This window comes from Eubalaena glacialis, chromosome 1 (genome assembly GCF_028564815.1).
Source record: "Eubalaena glacialis isolate mEubGla1 chromosome 1, mEubGla1.1.hap2.+ XY, whole genome shotgun sequence".
In the NCBI taxonomy this organism is placed as follows: Eukaryota; Metazoa; Chordata; class Mammalia; order Artiodactyla; family Balaenidae; genus Eubalaena; species Eubalaena glacialis.
The window spans coordinates 167,625,977-167,647,730 of NC_083716.1; the positions used below are offsets into that span (position 1 = coordinate 167,625,977).

The window sequence follows — 21,754 nt, forward strand, 5'->3', positions numbered from 1 at the left end:
CTTTTCTTTTTCACAGTTTATCTTTTCCTCCACAACTAGCTGCTTTTCCTCAGCAAAACAGCACTTCAACGTTTGTCAGGTTAATAGAAATAAAAATAATTCACCCTGCACAGAGGTCACTGCTGTGACCTTGGAGTAAGCAGCCCTTAGCATCTTTTCCAAACAGATTGGCTCAGACAAAGGCATGGAGTCCACAGGAGACAGAATGACTCCTACAGACGTAGAGGGGAAAATGGGTAGGATGGCTCCTTCACGAGAGGATTAGTTGGGGGATTAATTGGTGGTGTCAGTTGAATGTCTACCCTGTGCCCAGAGGCAGCAAACCTACTCATACAGCTTAGCATTTTTACCCCTACAAGGAAGGATCTGTGTTCCATTCAAGCCTAGAATTCTAGGTGTTTCTGATCACGAGCTCTTGCTGTACATGGCCTGGTTTTTCTTTCCCTTCCATTGTGAGGCCTTGGCCTTTGGCCCAGGTCTGTCCCCAGTGGTGACTGTACTGAGGGGAGGCCTGAGTGTCAGGTCCAGTGATGGTTCTGCTCCATTTGTCCACTTGCACATCTGTCCTTCGTCCGTCTGTCCATCCATCCAAGAAATGCGTATTTGCGTTCTTACTGAGTCTTGGGCATTTGCTAGGTTTGGTGGCTATAGCTGTGACTTAGACAAGACCCTTAGTCACATGGAGTTTACATTTTTGTGACAGACATAAATCAACAAATAAACTGATGAGAGAGTGATGGAGGATGAACAGGGGGCGGGTGGTTGCATCGACAAAGACCTACCCTGTCCAGAGGCTTCTCTCTGAGTCACTCCACAGAGATAGAGGAATCCTGAGAAAGCCCTTAAAATGACTTGAGGAATAAACAGCATTGACCATCTTCTGTGAAGAAACAGCTTTCCACCCGTTTTGTATGGTGATGCTGAAGCACCAGGAGAACAGTTCAGGGGTCGAGGGGCGATGTTCGCCCCGAGGGCCTGCAGAGAGATGGACTCGGGTCTTTGGTTACCAACCTGTGTGTTTCTCGTCCTAGGAACGGGCATGCTCTCCTGGCATTCATGTTCTCGAGACAGGAGGGCAAGCTGAACCGCCAGCAGACCATGGAGCTCGGCCATCACATCCTGAAGGCACACATTTTCAAGGTGAGACCCCCACCACTGCAGGCAGCAGCCCTCTGTGAGCCTCATTCCCAGCACAGCCTCTTCCCTAAAAGTAATCATTGTTCTCACTAAGTGTGTATCTACTGCTGTGATTAAATTTTACTTTTTCCCTCTGTAAATCTTTTCTTTTCACTTAAAGGTTCCACTTCATTCATTCCCTTTGTTTCCTTGTTATTTAGTTGTTGAAGAACCAGATTTTGTGACCTGTGTCGTTTCATACCACCTGGATTTTCTGATTATGTCCTTATTTCTTGTGGCCTACATTAACATGTTCCTCTTTCCTCTGGATTTTTTATCATTTGGTATTTATATCGAGCAGCTTAATCAGGTTCAGGTTTGATCCCCACCCCCTCTGCCCCACCGGGTGTCACAATTACTTTATACAGGTAGACCTTGTTTTACTGCACTTTCCTTTATTGTGCTTTGCAAATTTTTTTTTTTTTTTTTTTTTTTTTTTACAAATTGACGGTCTGTGGCAACCCTGCATTGAGCTAGACTTTCGGGACCATTTTTCCAACAGCATTTGCTTACTTCATGTCTCTGTGTCACATTTTGGAAATTCTTGCAATATTTCAAACTTTTTCATTATTACTTGTGGTGGTGATATGTGATCAGTGATCTTTGATGTTACTACTGTGACTTACTGAAGTCTCAGATGATGGTTAGCATTTTTTAGCAATAAGGTATTTTTAAATTAAGGTATGCACATTTTTTTGGACAATGCTATTGCACACTGAATAGACTACAGTATAGTGTAAACATAACTTTCACGTGCACCAGGAAACCAAAACAGTTGCATGACTCAGTTTATTGCTGTGGTCTGGAACCAGACCCACAGTATCTTCGAGGTCTGCCTGTTAGAGTCAAAATGCTCTGTAAGTCTGTATAAGGTTTCTAGTGTCAGGATGCGTACCATGTGTGCTTGGTGTGATGCCATTGGCCACGACTGGTCTCTTCCTTCATTAGGGGTTCCAGATGGTGATATTCTAACATTTATTCTTCCTTTACTTGATTGGAGAACCTCTGTAAAGAGAAACTTTCTCCTCATCTGCCCCCCCTTTCCCCAGGCGTACAGTTGATGTAGGCTAGTTCCTCAACCCTTGGCTTTAGGGCGGGAAGGCTCACAGGTTCAGGCCTTTTCTGTGTGCACAGCCTTTGCCCCACGTTCAGCAGGGACCTGTGCCCTCCCGGGCACACCCGCTTTCAGACCCACACTGCAGGTGGGAAAGGAGACCTTGAAGCTGATTTGTCGCTGTTGCTTCCAGGGCCTCAGCAAGAAGACCGGAATCTCTTCAAGCCATCTGCAAGCCCTGTGGATTGGGTACAGCACCGAGGGGCTGTCTGCCGCCCTGGCCTCCCTCAGGAATCTCTACACTCCCAATGTGAAGGTAAGCGACCCTCTGCCAGGAGGGCCAGAGCCCCCTGCCCCCCGGCTGCTGTTGCTGCAACATTCCCGCTCTCCCCAACACTGGCTGGTGGCCAGAGAAGGCTGGGACGCTACTACTAAAGATGCTGTTTCCCAATGGGAAGCACACAGACTTGAAGGCTCTGTTGCCGGTTCTCCTCTACAAGTTTAGCTTTCACTGGGGCAGGAAGATGTGGGTGGTCAGGGGCTGCTATGTGAGCATGTGGTGACTGTTTCAGAGTGGATGAGGTAAGGGAAGCAATTCACAAAGGAAACCAAAGGTCAGAGGAAACCCTGGTCAGATATCCAGGGAAAATGGACTTTTAAGGCGTCCTGGTTTCGAATCTGGACTATCTCTTTATGGTTCGTAGGAAATTAAGCACTAATGAGTAACACAAAGTGGTGGGCACACAGAGGGAAACTGTTACTAAAGGTTTTGTGCACATGTGTATTCATGACCACGGAAAGCATATCAGGGTCTGCCCGCTGCTGAGCCAAGAGCTTCCTCGCTCTTGGTCAGTGGCTATCATGTCACAATATTCTGCTGAGCTTTTTAGGATAGATCTTCCCTCCTGATTTAGTGCAGTCTAAGAATCTGCAGCACACAGAGGCCGAGTATCTGTTAAGGCAACAAAGAGGAGTTAACTCCCACAAAGAGTGTGGAAATTACTGTCTTATATCAGTTTACAACCATCTTTCCCAGAGCAAAGTAAGATGAGATCATAAGTGTCTTCACATTTTAGATTTCTCTAAACCTGTTGGACGCATCTGCTAGACTCCAGGCCTTTCAGCCCCAGGCCCTGACCTGCCCGGCTGCCTTCAAAAGCTCTGACATCGTTTCCCAAGGAGTCACGTTCTCCCCTTCAATCACCTCCATGAGAAGTCATACCTGTTCTCTCCTTAGTAGCACAAAGGTGCCCTGACATGGTCGCAGTGTGGTCAAGGGAAGCCCTGGAAGTTTCCAGGAATCTGTCTTCTACTTCTCCTCATTTTGGTTCATCAAATCCACCTGGGAAGGGGGCCACATGCCCCAGAGATGGTGCCGTGGAGGACACTTGGGGGCCACTCCTGGGGGACTTCTGTGCCTCTCCTCCCCTGCTGTCAGTATGTCCCACCCTCAGCACCTACACCGTGGGTGTGTGTCTGGGGATCAGGGCCTTACAGAGCATTTCCTGTGTCTGGTGATGTGAACTCTCCTCCCTCTTTCTCCCTTCCTTGCCTTCCTGGTGTATAGTGGTCCCTCGGATCAGTTCCAGGACCTCCCACAGATACCAAAATCCAAGGATGCTCAAGTCCCATATATAAAATGGCGCAGTATTTGAATATAACCTGCTCACATCCTCCCGTATACTTTATTTTTTTTGGCCATGCCTTGCGACATGTGGGATCTTAGTTACTCGACCAGAGATCGAACCCGCGCCCCCTGCAGTGGAAGCGCAGAGTGTTAACCACTGGACTGCTGGGAAAGTCCCATTTTTTGCCCCCCTCCAGTATACTTTAAATCATCTCTAGAGTACTTACAATACCTAACACAATGTAAAGGCTATGTCAATAGTTGCTGGCACACAGAAAATTCAAGTTTTGCATTTTGGAGCTTTGTGGAAATTTTTGTTTTCGAATATTTTCAGTCTGCTGTTGGTTGGATCCACAGATGCAGAACCTACTGATACAGAGGGCAGGCTGTATTTATTTTCTTTCGCTTTTTTTTTTCAGCTGAAATATAATTGACAGATAGCATTACATCTCGGATGTACAACCTAACGATGTGTTATTCGTTTGGATTGTGAAATGATTACCACAAAAGGTCTAGTTAACAGCTATCACCACATATGGTTATAAATTTTTTCTTGCGATGAAAACTTAAGATCTGCTCTCTTAGCAACTTTGAAATATATAATACAGTATTATTAACTGTAGTCCCTGTGGTGTACATTACATCTCCGCCTGCTGGTGTATAGAAGGGAGGAGCCTGAGTGTCAGGAAGGACCTAGCGGTGCTCTGACCCTGGGGCAGCTCACCCACAGCCCTGCTGCCCAGTGCAGAGCTTGGGTGTTGGTTAGAGAAAGGCCACCACCCCCTGGTGGGTTCGGACAAGGTCTTTTGCAAATAGAAAAGTGCAGGTGGGCTCAGCACTGTTGGGGTTCCAGGCTTGATGGGCAGAGGGCACATTGGATTTCAGCCTGGCTCACCCCTGGGTGGGGTGCCTGGGAGTAGAGCAGCCCCAGGGAGCCGCTCCCGGGAACCTTGTGCTCAGCCCTGCTCCTTTGGACATTTCTACTCACTGTGCAGATGGCTAGGCTTGAGGGCTTGTGTCCCAGCTGAAGCTACGTGCAAGTTTCATGGGGTGAGGACAGGGAAGCCGCTTTTATAGTGAAGGAGCACTAGCTCTAAGCTGCTGCTCGGGGTCAAAGTGAGCACTTCCTTTCTAGACAGCGTTACTCTGCAAAAAGGAAGAGAACACGCCGAGCGTAGACTTCACGTGATGAAGGAATTGTATTTAGAATTTTTGTTTTACTTTTTATAGAAATTGGAATTGAGTTTACTGTAATAACACTGTTTCATCTTTCACTTCAGTTAAAAGTATATCTTTTGGCTTTTCCATAATTAATAAAATTCTGTAATGATGGCAAGGAAGAAAGAAAGAAAAATTAAAATGGCAGTATCTGTTTTCACCATTGGAATGAATTATGGGCCCAAAAGTTATTTTAATGTGGAGAAAAGTAAATGGGAAACATCATACTCTGTTGAATACGAGTTTTTAAGACAGTAAATTAAAAGGTACAGTGTAATAATGGAATGAGCTTGACCCTCCTGGGATTATAAACTTTCCTCTTTAACATATTTGCAATTTTAAGAGTTATTCATCTTTACTTTGTTTTATAGAACTCCAGTGTCACCTACCTCTACGCCATCCCCCAAATTGTATAACTTGGTTACCGAATTTTAAGGCATTCCATTATCCTTCTGTTTCTTTTATCTTTCAAGAAAAAAAAAAGGGGGGGAGGGGTTTCACAGAATCATGAACAAATTACGGTAATTTAAAATTATGCATGCAATTAAGGAATTTTTTTTAGAGAGTATTAAATGTCATTACAGGAAGGGATGTCATTTTGAGCAATAATTGCAGTTTGCTACTTTGGTCAATTACAGCGACTTGCTCCCGAATGATTACTTGGTAGATGAATTTTGATTTTGGTGGCATGCCTGTGATTTCTAACAATGTGACCTCCCATTGCCAGGCCAGGCTCATGCCAGCCCGAGCCCTGGCTGGCCCACTGGGGTGCTTGCCGCCAGTGCCTTCAGGCTCCCGTCCAGCTGGCTGTTTTGCTCACATAGTCCCATGGGACCGGGTGCCGGCCACAGGCTCCCGAAGGCTGTGCACTCAAGAGAATTAAAGTTGTGATTCTTCTCTCAGCTGGAGCTGGGGCCGCGGGGGAGGAGCCAGGAGCTAGGCGTGGACTTTGGCCTAACTTCCCTGGCTCAGAGGATCCAGTTGTATTCTGCATAACTACTAGGCAGCACACATTTACACCGGTTGTATTGATGAGAACCTCCAACATACTTAATGAGAAAACTTGAGCTTCCCACTTTACGACCCTGCTGGACAGTGCCTCTTCTGTTCCTCAGGATCACATCATTTTTGCCTACCCCCCTAGCCCCTTTTTTATTTTCTTGTATTCATCAAATCCAGAAGTATATAGGGAATATTGCCCTTTCCAGGTGTTATCCAGGGAGAGCTTCATGGTGGTGATGACCAGACGATTTCCATGTGATTGGGAGAAAATGTACAGGAAGGACCATTTAAAACCCCTTCCTCGAAGGCGGAGTAAATCTTAGCCAGAGCTGCTGCTTCGGCTGCTGGACTCTGCTCTGTGATACTAATTAGCATTGTGCCCAGGGCTAATTGGTGGCTTATCTGCTCTGAGCCTCAGTTTTCTCACCTGTAAAATGAAGGTAACAAAAGAACCTGCATCACAGAGTGATGGGAAACCTCATTGAGATGTTAAAGCTCTTGGGAGAATACTTGGCATTTATTATATGGTCAAGTGAGTCATTTTTATTTGTATTTCACCTTCTTTCTGGAAACTGAGATTCTACTGTAAGCACCTGAGAACTTGTGACTGTGCAGGTTGGTGGTGGTGAAGGGGAGCTGCCAGTCATGAGGCATTAATGGGTCCACATCTGCCCTCAAATAAGCATGAGGTCTCCCTGCTGCTCTGTGCTGGTGAGCAGCCCGGGGGGCCAGACCCTCCGGGTCGCCAGGTTCCTGGGGCAGAGCGCCCTCCTGTGCCTTCCAGGGGTCAGGGACTAGGGCCCTTGTCTCTTCTAAAGATTCCATCAAAGGTGATTGTAACAACAGCAAGTAATATTTATTTAGCACTTACAGGATGCTGAGGGCTGTGCTAAGTGCTTTGTGTGTGTGGCACGTTCCTTTTTAATCTTCACAACAACCCAAGGAGGTGAAACTGTTTTTATCTCCACCTTTCAGGTGAGGAAACTGACGGTGAGGGCAGTGATAGGGTGACGCAGATCCCACGGCGGGAAGGGTGCCTGCCGCCGAGCAAGCCCATGCTCCTTCCACAGGTGCACTCTGCACCTGACATGTTTACAGCCATGGCTGCCAGCTGGAACCACTTGGGAGCCCCGGGCCCTAGCCAAGTCAGAATCTCCAAGGGTGGGGCTGGGGCTTTGGAAACTTGCAAGCTCCCAGGTGATTTCACTGTGCAGCGAGGTTAAGAAACATGGGTTCGGGGTAGATCCACAGACTGATTGGGGGGTAAGTGGTAAAAATACCTGCAACGTTGCACCAACAAACTAAATGTCTTTCCGAAGAAGCAGATGGAGAACTGATAACAAATACCTTTAGGAAAGCTCTGCCCCTAAGCACATACCTTCCATAAGACTTTTCTTATAAAGTATGCAGGAAGACAGCACTGAAACAACACCTTCCAACATTCTTAGGAAAGAGTTTCTGTCCAGTAGAAACATGGGGTGGTGTACTGTCATTTTCTTAGGAGGCACTTGAATCACGGAGAGGTTGAGTAATTTTCTGAAAATCACACAGCAAGTTAGTTAAGGGGCTGATTGGGAACTCAGACTATTTAATTCATCATCTTTTTCTCTTAGGCTCATGAATCTGAAGAGGGAATGGGATTGGTGGCAGAGGGGAGAGAGAGGGTAACTGGCTGTCAAAGTCACCCTGGGAATTTACAAACAATTCCTGCCTGTCCTTTGGTGACCAGAGTCCGATGTGCCCCTCAGTGATGTTATGTGTGCTTTGAAAAAGCTGCTAGGGTTCTTCTGTAATTCCTCTTGCCTAAGAACTGATTTCCTAGGCCTTGATAAAATCCCCAACTGTGTCAGCAGCACTGTCTTATTCCTGCTATGCTGTTGGCGGTTACTCAAAGGAAAATAATTTTCTCAAAAACCCTTACTTTTGTTGAGCACTTACACTTTTAAAATGATTTCACATCCTATTTGAGTCTGTGCTGTTTTGTTATTTATTTATTTATTTATTTATTTATGGCTGTGTTGGGTCTTCGTTTCTATGCGAGGGCTTTCTCTAGTTGCGGCGAGCGGGGGCCACTCTTCATTGTGGTGCGCGGGCGGGCCTCTCACTATCGCGGCCTCTCTTGTTGCGGAGCACAGGCTCCAGACGCGCAGGCTCAGTAATTGTGGCTCACGGGCCTAATTGCTCCGCGGCATGTGGGATCTTCCCAGACCAGGGCTCGAACCCGTGTCCCCTGCATTGGCAGGCGGATTCTCAACCACTGCGCCACCAGGGAAGGACGTCTGTGCTGTTTTTAAGAGCAAACCTACGTAGGGTGGTAGAGCAAGCTTGGCAGGGATGAGTTTGCCCGAGGTTGAGCGTCGCATGGCACTGTTGAGGCAGGGACAGTGCTCCTGATTTCTCCTCCCTGTTTTTTCTGCCCTTCCATCCTCATGTGCTGGTTTGTTGCAGGAGGCTGGGTTGGTGCTGACCCAGGTGGGGTTGAAAGATGGTCCCCCTGATTGGGTGAATGACGAGGCAGGTGCTGGTCACTTGGGTACAAGCCGTCCTTCTTTCCTTTTTTTTTTTTTTTAACTGAAGTACAGTTGATTTACAATGTTGTGTTAGTTTCAGGTGTACAGCAAAGTGATTCAGTTATATATATATATATATAAATATATATAAATAATTTTTTAGATTCTTCTCCCTTATAGGTTATTACAAAATATGGAGTGTTGTTCCCTGTGCTATACAGTAGAACCTTGTTGATTATTTTATATATGGTAGTGTATATGTGTTAATCTCGAACTCCTAATTTATCCCTCCCCCCAACTTCAAGCGGTCCTTCCTTAAATGTAAGTGATGGTCCTAATGGCAGGAAGGAACTGACTCGTGGGCCATCCTCACCCATAAAGGGGCTTAGTTTACCTCTCTTCTCTGTGAACTTCTGTGTCTTAGAACCAGTATCTTGTGCCATGGGTTGAGCCGGGAAATGGAGTGTGCAGAGGAGATGGCCATGCACGGGGTCGGCCTGTGTGTGTGTGTGTGTGTTGGGGGGGGGGGCGTGTGCATGGGGAGGGCCGGGAGCATTCTGTATAGGATGGGAGGACTTCTCCCTGGTGTCCTGGCATTGAAGCAGGGACCCATAGGAAGTGATCCTTTGTCATCTGTAGCTGTGGAAAGGGTATTTATTCCTGGCAGAGGAAACTATACGAGAACGAGGGAAAGACCAGGAGGCCAGGGCCTGCTTGCCATTGTTATAGGACAAGCATTAGACCCAGCATGGTCACGGTGCGGGGAAGTGAGGGTAAGGGTGCTGGGAGATGAGGTCAGAGAATGAGCTGAAGGGCTGGGTCACCCGGGGTTCAAGCTTCAGTGGCAACCCAGACCGCTTCAGGTTTTACACTTTGGGTTCTAACCTGTCTGTATGCTGTCTCACTCTTCTGAGGTGTGGTGTCACCACCAGAATAATAATTTCTATCACTTTGTAAATATTCTGTCAGCTACTCTTGTGGACACCATATCATTGAAATACCTTGAGTTTTATGTGTTTTGTCATCTTTCTGTATCTTTTAATGATCCCATGTGTCTCCAGTCAAATAAGAGACCCAGTCTATGTGGTTTTCATACCTAATGGGCAGCCCGGAAGTGGCCAGGGTCTGTCAGGAGTGATTGATGTCGACCCGGGACCATTGAAGGGAACTGTTAGAAGAAACGCAGTGGGCATCTTAATAGGTGTTTAAAGGAGTGTCATTTTTCCAATGACCTGGAGATTTGAAGAAGATATTAGTATAGCTAAAATTTGCATAAGGTATTCTGTGATTTTATTTTAAAACCTACAGATAACAAACTTCCCTTGATATCTGGGTCCAAGGAGTTAAGTGGGTGGTGGATGTAGTAATTAGTAGAAAAAGCTGATGATTTTCTATGAGTACTGTGCTGCTGACAACCCCAAGCATGTGAACATTTTCACGTGTTCTGCTTTTTCTTGAAGGTACAATTCCTTGTAAAGAAAAGAGAGTATTTGCTTTCACTTTTGGCTTTATTATCTCACTGTTAATTATTTAATCCTGTGATGATTATTTCATTGCCCCCCAAAATGAATTTTCTGTTTCTATTTGGATCAAACAGTGGTTGTCAAAGTGTGGTCCCCAGGGACTTTGCTGGTGGCGCAGTGGTTAGGAATCCGCCTGCCGACGCAGGGGACACGGGTTTGAGCCCTGGTCCGGGAAGATCCCACATGCTGTGGAGCAACTAAGCCCGTGAGCCACAACTACTGAGCCTGTGCTCCGCAACAAGAGAAGCTACCGCAATGAGAAACACGCACACCGCAACGAAGAGTAGCCCCCGCTCGCCGCAACTAGAGAAAGCCCCTTCCCAGCAATGACGACCCAATGCAGCCAAAAATAAATAAATTAAATTAATTTAAAAAAAAAAAAAAAGTGTGGTCCCCAGACCAACAGCATCAGTATCACCTGGGGGGAATTCATTAAAAAGGCACATTCTCAGGCCCTACCCCAGGCCTACTGAATACAGAGGTCTGATTCCAGAGAATGTGTATTTCTAAATTTTTAACTGTGATTAAAAAAACATAAAATAAAATGTACCATCTTAACTATTTTTAAGGACAGAATTCAGTAGTGTTAAATATTTTCACATTATTGTACAGTAGGTCTCCAGAATAAAACTAAATCTCCATACCTATTAAACAATTCTCGTTTCCCCCTTTTCCCAGCCCCTGGCAGCCACCATTTTACTTTCTGTCTCTATGAATTTGACTACTTTATGTCCCTCGTATAAGTGGAATCATATAGTATTTGTCTCTTGGTGGCTGGCTTAGTTCACTTAGCCTCATGTTCTCAAGGTTCATCTGTGCTGTGGCATGTAACAGGATTTCCTTCCTTTTAAAGGCTGAGTGATTTTCCACTGTATGTATTTACATATCACTTTTTTCCATTCATCTGTTGACCTTTTAGTTCACCTGCATCTCTTGGCTATTGTGAATAGTGCTTCCGTAACACAGCAGTGCAGATACCAACATCCTGATTTCATTTCCTTTGGATATGTACCCAGAGCGGGATTGCTGGATCTTAAGAAACCTCCACACTGTTTTCTGTGGCAGCTGTGCCATTTTACATTCCCACCGGCAAGAATGTCCGTTTTCAGTGCATGTGCAGGTCATACTAGTGCACGCTCAAGTTTGAGAACCACTGGATCAAGAATACCACCCTTCTCCACAGATGTCGTTGTGACTGACATCTACGTGAGAAATTAATCTTGTTGGGGGACATTCTCCAACAGGTGAGCCGTCTCCTAATTTTGGGAGGGGCCAACGTGAACTACAGGACCGAAGTGTTAAATAACGCCCCGATCCTGTGCGTCCAGTCTCACCTCGGCCACGAGGAGGTGGTCACTCTGCTCCTGGAATTTGGCGCCTGCCTGGACGGCACGTCGGAGAACGGCATGACTGCCCTCTGCTACGCGGCCGCGGCCGGCCACACGAAGCTGGTGTGTCTGCTGGCCAAGAAGGGGGCGAGGGTAAGCCGCAGCCTTCTCCAGCGGGGGAGGCAGGGGCGAAGGTGGGAGGGGTCTTCCATTGCTTGTAGAATTCTCATTTTCTGGGCCAAGCTCCCTTTGGTCTCTGCTTTGTCAAGTTGCAGTGAACAGAAATCACCACATAAACAGAAAAGGTGGAGCTACAGGCTCCAGACACTGTGTGATGTAGCCTGATGTGGGTGTGTGTGTCACCTCCGAGAAAGAGAGGGGCCATGTGTTTTGTTCGAAGCTCTTACTCTGCTTAATCCTGCCCAAGGGGAGGCTCCTGACCACCAGCAGCCTGAGTAAGGCCATCCTTTCAAAAGCCTGCGGGTGTTGCCCTGGAACTTATCACAGAATTTAACACAGCACTGGATTGGTTGAAAAGATATTAATGTTTGATTTTTTTTCTCCTTTCTTCTTATTCTGTTTCATGTCTTTTTTTTTTTTTTTTTTTTTTTTTAAAACAATAAAATGAGTTCTATGGGTCTTGGAAGGCATGTGCTTAAGCATATGGTTGCAGGAACACTAGAAGGCCCCAAATCCTTATTTCTCCAGCTGCCAGCTGGGACATTGGGCAAGTTGTTGAGCCTGTGTGCCTCAGGCTTCTCATCCGTAAAATGGGCATAACAACAGGACCTACCACAGGGCTGTTGTGTGAGCATAAGTAAATCAATATATTAACAATACGAAGTAACTATGTTGTTAACGGGTTACTCGAGGACTATCAATGTTAAGAGATTAAATGAGAACAGTGCCAAGTTCACAGTAAACTCTGTTTAGGTTTATTATAAGCACTTCATTGGGGAAAGGAGAAAGTACTTCTGAACAACAGTAGAAGTAAATCACTGATACTTGTCTTTCTTCTTTATAGTTAGGATCCTTAAAGTTCAACGAGAAGACATTAGGCTTATAGTAACTATGGGAGTCTTTTTGGTTTTTTCTCTCAAAAATAAAGCATTTGGGACAGGTCACCCTTAGCTCATGGAAGAAGGGAAATGTTGCTGTTAAGCCTTCCCAGTGGGTTCATTACTGCTCATCACCACACCTCCATTTCCACTTCCGAATCGTGGCTGGGCTTTATTCGGAGGCTAGCTGAAAGCTCTGTAGGAGGGGATGGCTTGTGTAGTGGCTCTTGCAAAGCCTCTGGGTTGAGGTGTAGAGCATCCTCAGAATTTGCAAGCAGGGCTGGACCCTGAATCCTCTTCCAGCCCAATATTTCCAGGCTTAGACAGGGAATGATGTGTTGTCTGCTGCCTCTTGCCCCATTAGGGGGTATGCAGCACTTGGGTACTCCCCAATTGTGGCTAGCCGGCCTTCCTGGCTTTGCGACCACACTTGGCATGCTGACACGTCCTGGGTCACCTGCCTTCCCCAATAAAATGCCGCTTGGGGTCCCTTCCTGCTCTTCCTCGTTCAGAGCTGGGTTTTCCAGATCCCTTCCTTTCGCTGGCTTTCCTATCTCAGTAAGTAAAGAACTGCTCTACTCCCCAAGTCATAGCTTGTCACAGCAGATTTAGAATACTCCGCCCAAGTTACCAAGGTTGGGAAGTATAGGTTTGGGTCTGTCCTCATACCTGCTTCCCAGAGAACTTGGAGCTCTGAGTCATTTGCGAGGAGGATGTCTTGTGATCACTAGTTGTACAGAGGGAACTCGAGGTCTGGAATAGTGCATTAATTACAACAGAGTAATTCAGACAGAGACTCTGCAGAGAGACATACTGGGACATTATCCCCTTACATCTGCAGTGGGATGGGGTTTGTGCAGAGCATGTGTGGGGCACTGTGACAAAGTGATGCTAAACTGTGACCTTCCCCTGCTCCTCACCTCCCCCCCGCCCAGGTGGACCACTTGGATAAGAAAGGCCAGTGCGCGCTGGTCCACAGCGCACTGAGGGGCCACGGCGACATTCTCCGCTACCTGCTGACCTGTGAGTGGTCCGTGGGCCCACCCCAGCCAGGCGTGCTGAGGAAGAGCCAGGCCCTGCAGCAGGCACTGACAGCGGCCGCCAGCATGGGCCACAGCTCGGTGAGTGGGGCTGCCATGGCCCTTCCTGGGGAACTGGGAGCCCCGTATAGCCCAGTGGGTCGGGCGTTTTGCGTCCATCTTCTTCTGAGTTGCTAGCTTGTGATTCACCAAAGGAATTAAAGAAAATGAGGGTTTCACCACGTGTAAAGATCTTCTGTTGTTATCAGGCCTGTCCTGTGAGTGAAAACGCAGGGGAGTGCCCACAGTCTCAGGTGCTGGCCCTGTGGGGGCTGGCGGCTCGCACGCGGAGCCCCTCCACGGTGTGCATTCTCTGCTCTTCCTTGGTTCTTCCCCTCTTCCTTCCTTGTTCTATTTTCACCCTCTAGCTCTGCTGTCTACCTTTTTCCCCTTTGATTCATTCTTTTGTCCTTGTGATCTTTAAACAATAATCACATGGAATCCTAATTATAAACTTGTTCTTGAGTATTTGAAGGCTTTTTAAAAATAGAACTTAAGCGCTCTGGTAGCGTGAAAGAGTGCTTATCATTCGCGGTTCCTGCACTGAAGGAAAACTTCATGCCGTAGTTACATTGAGCACTTAACTTCTGGTAGGTGTCAGTATTCCTCGATTTGAAGATTTCATTGGCATTTCCTGACCCGTGTATCTGTGAATTTAATAATATTTTACCCTCTCTCTCTCTGTATTTCTCACGCTGTATTACGTATCTTCAAGCAGTTATAGAGTTGCCAATGTTTGGTAAGATTCTTCCCCACAATGACTAAAACGTGAATTTGGTTGCAAAGCCAGCTGGCTGACTTTTAGCATTTAAAACACTAGAGCAGATACATGCACACACTGCTAGCTTATTGTTGGCATTTAAAACATCAAAAATATACATATACACTACTTCAGCCAACACAATATATTGCAATAAGTTGAATGCAGAAGCATATAAGAAAACGCAGCTGTCTTTTCTTAATACAGACATAAAAGAGATTTACAAAAATGCGAAACGATGCCAGTCAAGTCAACTTATCTATATGTTTTAGCTTGGGAGAAAATACTCATTTCATAAAAATGAAAAAATACACATTTCATAAAAATGTGTTAAATGTTACCATGTGGTGGGTTTATTATAATTCCTTTAAAATAAAAATGTAAATAAATACTTTTAAATACCCACATACATAGATTCAGAGAGAGCGCGTTAAGTACACTTATTTCAATGTAGATGTTTTTCCTCTTTAAACTGTTCCCTAAATCTGTGTGGGTCCAGAATGTGCAAAATCATCTCAGGGAGCACAGGGAAGCCACAATGGACGTGACCTTGGTCTCAGCTTGTTTTAAAGCCGGCTGCGAGGAGCTGTGGAAAAGCAACTGCAGTACATCCAGTAACTGTTTCGTGGAAAAGGACAGGATTTGTTCACCAAAAGACTTGAAGGGTGTATTAGTTTCCTCATGCTGTTGTAACAAGTGTCCACAGACTTTAGTGTCTTAAAACAACCTGTTCTGGAGGTCAGAGGCTGAAATTAAGTGGGTCAGGAAGCCAGTGTTCCTTCTGGAGGCTCCAGAGGAGAGTCTATTTTCTCCAGCTTCTAGAAGCCACCTTCATTCCTTAGCGTGTGACCCTGCCTCTGTCTTCAGAGTGTGCCACTCTGACTGAGGCTCCTGTCTCCTGACCTCTTCCTTCCTCTGACCCTGGTTGCTCCTGTCCCTCTTATAAACAGCTGTGTTCTTATCAAGTGTAGATCAAATATACACCTGGATAATTCAGGATAATCGTCCCATTTCAAGATTCGTAGTCACATCCGCACATCCCCTCCTGCCATGTAAGGTAACATTCACGGGTTTTCAGGACTAGGATGTAGGGCCCTTACTGGGAGTGGATTGAGAGACTGGAAAATGGCTTCGGTGAGCTCTCTGGTCGCTGCCTACGAACGGGGTGGATGTGGGCTCTGGTTCGGGGCTCAGATACTTCTGTTTCCCCACGGGCCAGCACCCCTGCCTCCACACCTGTGACCCAGCCTATTCTTTGGCAGAGGGAAAGGAATAATGTTGTCAGTAGAGAAATTTGGAACAGCACTGTTTTATTTTACTGAAAAGGTATGTACATCACCTTGTTTTCCTTCCTTGTGAAAAAAGGGATTCACCATCTTCTGGCGATTTATGCAGCAACTGCACTGTGTATGATCTCCCCTGTCCTTTGTTGATTAGGCTGGCATATTTGGGTCATGTTGGAATTCATTAGAATTCTGAGTACCTAGTAATCCTGAACAATGTTGCCGAAATTCACTGTCTTTTGTTCTTTTCCTTCTCAAAGCGAAAATGTGAATAGCATATGAATTATGCTGGAAAACCGTTTTCATTATGTTTTCTCTCCTTGTGCAGCATAAGATAATCATGGTTAAAAAACAACACACTCTCTCCTTGGATACATAGGATACAATAAGCACGTATGGCTTTGAGAACTCATTAAATCACCTTGCCACTTCTGACAGGTGGTCCAGTGCTTGCTGGGACTGGAAAAGGAACATGAAATAGACATCAATGGCACCGACACACTGTGGGGAGAAACAGGTAATTATGGTTCCACTGCTTGTAGTTGGGGCCAAGTAGCTTCCTGACGTTTTAGCCTGCATTTTGGCCTAATTGTCTTAAGAATGACTTGGGATGCATCTAGTCCTATTGTTATTTTATCACAAGGCATTTGAAGTTAAGAGCTTTTAAAACTTCCCAAATGGCTAGTAGAACTTTTCTAGAAGCAAGTGCAATTTGAATCATTTTGGATTTACCAGCAGTTTCTGTGCATGTGATGAATGTCAGCTAGAAATACCCAAATAAGGTAGTGGTTTCTGCTTTGCTGAGTTTTCTCATGTCCTAACCAACCCGGTCTTCCTGTGACCCATGCGGAGTGAGCAGAGCGGGAACTTCCAGCCCCATGTTCAGGTGAATCAAAGGTGCTCAGCAAGGAAGGCTCTGGCCTGCCTTCTGGAAGGAGAGTAGGACTCAGTCCCCATGGGGCCTGCTTAAAATACTGAGTACCAGCTAACAAGTCAGTTTCCGAGGGTGTGCGGGTGTGTGTTGAGCTGTAGTGCAGGAAGGAAGCCTGGGGCGAGTACATCTGAGTTGGATACTTGTCAGATTAATACAAATAACACTGCTTTGAAATTTTCCATTCGACTGAATTGGTATTAGAAATGTAAGACTTTGTTAGCAGTTGTTGTTTAATAGATGCAACCAGAGGTGTTTAATATGCATTTCCAGGCTGTGTCCTGTGTGTATACATAGTGTATATGACTTCAGTGTCTCCTGCAGAGATTTATTTCCAAATGCTTCTCACTTATTTCCTAACAAGCCAAATGGTAGTGTGTAGAGTGCATCAGCTAACTCATACTTATTAGGAAAAGCCTCAGAGTTTCCTGGTGGGTATCACAGGCGCTCACCCCCCAACCCATGGTTGCCATCATGCACACGCGTGGGGCTTACAGTTGCTAGTTGTGGTGATGTGGGCCATGGGGGTCCCGGCGGGAGAAGAGGTGGCATGACCCGGGGTTCAGCGAGAGCGCAGGACCCCCAGACGGGATTGGATTATGCTTGGGGTACACGTGTGTGGATGTAAATACTGGCCTTAATTCCTTCTGGAGTCTTTCCCCCACCCATTTCTCTGTACCACAGCACAGGCTGCTCTGTAATTTGATAAAAGGAAAGCTTCTACCACTTCCTATTGTGTTGCAGGCAGCAGGACAGCTGGGCAGGTTAGCACGTGACTTTCTTTGTGCTTAGCCAGAAGGTCTGAATCCCTGCCTTCCGTTGCCTGGTTATCAACTTCGGGCAGGTAACTTTGCCTCCTTGTCAAATGAGGTAAATAAGGTTTTCTAGGATTGCAGTGAAGACTAAATGAGTTGAGATAATCTTGGCCAAGTGTTCCCAATGATCAGAACCCCTGGGGCAGTTGAGCCTAGAAATTCTGATTCATTAGGTCTAGGGTGAGTCCAAGACTCTCCTTGCCTAACAGGGCACCCAGGTGGTTTCGTGGCTTCAGGACAAATAGAGCAGCTCTGTGAGAAGCTGTCTAAAGTGCCGGCCTTGCAGTGCCAGTAATGAGAGGAGCTGGTGGTGATGATGAAGGCCAGTGCTAGTAGTAGTACAGTGACAGCCCTCACGTAGCTCAAATAAGAATCTCCAATCTTTAATATTAGAGTTGAGTTTTCTTTCTGGAAGAGAAAGTCCAGAGAAGCAGAGAAGGGCTCCATTGGAGGGCTCTGTGTGAGCAGTTTGTTTTATCTCGAGATGACGAGCCCTGAGTTTCAGTAACCACCTCCCTCCCTTCCCCCTTGAGAATCTGCTAGGTTGCAGGCTAAAGAAGCATGTAAGAGAAACTACAGATGCCCATCAGCCTCGATGAAAGGATGAGTAATAGTTCAGCCTCTCCCTTCCAAAGCCTCATGCATAACCTTCAGACCACTTTGCAGCCTGAGAAGCAGGTCACATCTTCCCTCAGCAGGCATTAAGCGTGAATTAACTCAGGCAGGCGTTTGAGAGACTTTTGAAAAAATTTAAACCAAGAGAAAGCTAAGCACTATTTCTCAGGCTTAGAGGCCCCAGCAGCGCTCTGTGGCTGCATGTCGGTAAAACAAATCTTGCCTGCTCCGCGTTTTTCTATCTGATACCTTTCTCCTGTGTTCTTTCAAAAATGTTCACCAGTGTCTGCTACCACAAACCCTCCTGATTTCCAGGTCTGTGGTTGTCAGAGGAATACTTTGAAATCTTGAGGAGGAGGTTTTATTTATTTATTTTTAATTAATTAATTTATTTAGGCTGCACTGGGTCTTCGTTGCTGCGCATGGGCTTTCTCTAGTTGCGGCGAGCGGGGGCTATTCTTCGTTGCGGTGCGCGGGCTTCTCATTGTGGTGGCTTCTCTTGTTGCGGAGCACGGGCTCTAGGCACGCAGGCTTCAGTAGTTGTGGCACGCGGGCTCTAGAGCGCAGGCTCAGTAGCTGTGGCTCACGGGCTTAGTTGCTCCGCGGCATGTGGGATCTTCCCGGACCAGGGCTCGAACCCGTGTCCCCTGCATTGGCAGGAGGATTCTTAACCACTGCGCCACCAGGGAAGCCCGAGGAGGAGGTTTTAGATGAGAAAACATCTGCAAATATGGGGCTTTGCACGAGTGTCTACTGCACTGCCCAGATTGTGAGGTCTGTGTTTGGGATTTGGCCACACAGGGTCCACATTACCTGACCCCACGTGCCTTCTGGAAGAGAAGGCCCCGATGCGGATGACAGCCTGAGTGGATGGGTCAGCTCATCGTCCTTGTTCTCACCAAGCCGCCGGCTGGTGGGTCCCCAGCAGCTGCTCTGTGCGCTCTTTCTAATTGCTAGGGACCCTCAGAGTGAAAGCGATAGTTTTGCTTCCTGGTTTGTTTGATCCTCTTTCCTGGGTGTGGTCAATGGTGCTTTGTGTCTAAAACACTCTAGGATGGAGCTTGTCTGTCTCCAACCACAGTGAGGGGGTAGGATCCCAAGAGTGATCGTGTCTGGGGTGTGGGCAGGTGACGGGACAACCAGACGCTGTGTGTCAATAATGCAGTTCCTTATTTCTGTTTGACCCTTGTGTGAGTTCCTACAAGTCTGTTCAGTGTAGGTTAGCTATGAACAGCTTGGCTTTAAAATGCCAGCTGATGGGGCTCCAAGAGAGGGTCTCTGGGGTGTGTTCTTGGCTCACCTGCCCATCTTTGAAGGGCCCGCTGGTTTCCGTGCAGCGCTACGCCGCCCTGTTTGGAGCACAGCTACCCGCCCATCTGTCCTCTCCCCGCCCCGTCCAGGAGGTGGGAGCGCTAAATCGGTGCACAAAGTCCTCCTCCACTTTTCTGCCGGGAGGGACCCTTACCATCCCGGGGGAGCTTTCGTGCCTGTTGCCGACTGGAAGCAGCAGGTCATCGGTGAGAGATAATGACGGCAGACAGCCGGGGAGGAGGGAGCACAGGGGGCGCAGCCCCACGGGAGGCCCCCTGTTACCCAGGCCCATCCGTGTGGAGGTGATGGCAGTAGGCTCAGTTGTGTGCCTTCAGTGCCCTGAGCGTCTCCCTGCTGGTGACCTGGAGTCACCAAACAGTGTCCCGAAAGGGGGTGGCTCCTGCCTTAGGTATAAAGAGACAAGACAGTGTCCAGAGTAGGTTTTTAAGAGGTTCATCTAAAATGGGAACAATGTTTACTTTGGGGTTTCTTGCAGTAAACTCAGAGTTTTAAGAAAAGTTGCAGAATACAGATGTGCCTTGGCGATATATGGTGACTTTGGTTCCAGACCGCTGTAATAAAGTGAATGGCACAGTAAAAGTGAGTCTCACAAATTTTTTGGTTTCCCAGCGCATGTAAGTTACATTTACACTGTACTGTAGTCTGTTAAGTGTGTAATAGCTTTATGTCTTTAAAAAACATATATACCTTAATTTAAAAATACTTTATTGCTAAAGAAATGCTCACCATCATCTGAGCCTTCGGTGTGTTGTAATCTTTTTGCAATAATAACATCAAAGATCACTGATCACAGATCACAGATCACCATAGCGAGTATATAATAATAATGAAAAAATTTTAAATACTGCAAGAATTACCAAAACATGACACCGAGGCACAAAGTGAGCAAAGGCAATATCTGCAAAGTGCAATTAAATGAGTTATGCCTGTATCTCTACTGGTTTTGGAGAGCAGAGGGCCTAATTTATGTAAGTTTCCCTTTCCACCAGCATTTGGAGCCATTTGCTTTTTACGTCTGTTTGATGTCTAGATCCAGCCCTTCAAAAATCAGTCCTGTAGCTCTTTAGCGCTTCTCGGGCTCACGCAGTTGAAGGAGTGTGACACTCAGGTGGAGGGGGGGAGTAAGGAGAAAGCTCGGAGCTACTGCGCAGTGGGCTTGGGGTGCATCTCCACCAAGCAGCTCTGCCCGCGAGGCAGCCGAGACCCTTTGCTCGTGACGTTCACACTCTTGGTCGGACAGCCTTGATCCCATGGTCTCCGGGCAGCCTGAACCATGACAAGAACGCATCAGATGCTTTGTGTTATCTCTGTTTCAGGCATTCCACAGCCATGACAAGCAAGTACTGGCTCCCACGAAGTCTTGACCTAACCGAGTTACTGTTTCCTTGTCAGTGTGTGATGGGAATCTGCCCAAACTGAAATGATCAGAAATGCCTAACTGGTGACCTCATGGTGTTGTGAATTGTCAGAGGAACTGTGCTTCCAAACTCTAGGCCACTCTCAAGTCTGTGAGCCTGCTGTCTGTCTCTCGGCAGAACTTCACGCTCTTTACAGGGGCATAAAGGCCCTTCTGTTTCAGCTAGTTTGCCTGTCTTGTAAGCAAAGACTTCCCAGCCCCGGCCCCTTGGGGTCACCTTGCAGTTCCCTTCGTAGTATTTACGACTGATAAATTCGGTTGTTGGTGTTGCTTATTTGATGAAAGCTTGTCGTCCCCAAATTGTGGGCTTCAGGGGGGCAGAACTTTCCAGGTCTCTTGTGCTCATCTCTGTGTGTGGTCACTGTGTCTGGTCTCATGTTGTCCAGTAGAACTTTCTGTGGTGATGGAAATGCTTGCGTTCTGTGCTGTCCAGCCAGGTAGCCACTAGCCACTGATCTTGTCTGGTGCTTGTCACATAGGTGTTGAATGAGTGGACAGCGGGTTTAGAGAAAACAAAGCTAGGTAACTTTTAGGGTAGGTGACACTCACTTTGCAGAATAATTTGGGAGAAATTGTGTTGTTGGAGGGGAGAGGTAAGGAGCCCAGTTGCTCGTCGGGACCCAATCCTCTGGTGTCTTCATGTCTGTCGTTGCGCAGGTCACGTCCTTCTGGATTCCAGGCTGGCTGAGATGCCTTCGTCCCAGTGATCAGTGTGGCTGGGTGCTGGGTTACATCTTTTGGAACACCCAGCTATTAGCAGCCACACGTGGTGTGGGCACGGGTGACAGGCCAGGATGGACCGTGCCAGCCCCATCTGTGTGTCCATAACATCTCCCTCCCTGCGTCACCCGCCCGACTGCCCACTGCCCCGATGTGCCGCGCCCTCACACTGTTGTTCCTCGGAAATCCTTCTCACTGCTTCACAGCTGGTCTGCGGCAGGCCTGGAGCCGTGGGCCTCACAAACGGACAGGACACTGTCCCGCCTGTCATACGACTGCTCCCAAGGGCTGCCCTTCCCTAATTTC

At 47.0% G+C, this 21,754-nt stretch overlaps 1 protein-coding gene across 8 annotated transcripts in view; it reads left to right on the forward strand.

Annotated features, from left to right (window-relative positions):
• The window catches only part of TANC1 (tetratricopeptide repeat, ankyrin repeat and coiled-coil containing 1), a 235,033-nt gene that overhangs the window by 189,591 nt on the left and 23,688 nt on the right, over positions 1 to 21,754 (forward strand). For all 8 annotated transcript variants that reach the window (XM_061184053.1, XM_061184097.1, XM_061184083.1 and 5 more), the window contains 5 exons: positions 1,032 to 1,140; positions 2,424 to 2,546; positions 11,355 to 11,591; positions 13,432 to 13,617; positions 16,057 to 16,135. In XM_061184053.1, coding sequence (XP_061040036.1) covers positions 1,032 to 1,140; positions 2,424 to 2,546; positions 11,355 to 11,591; positions 13,432 to 13,617; positions 16,057 to 16,135 — 734 coding nt within the window. The remainder of the gene's footprint in view (positions 1 to 1,031; positions 1,141 to 2,423; positions 2,547 to 11,354; positions 11,592 to 13,431; positions 13,618 to 16,056; positions 16,136 to 21,754) is intronic.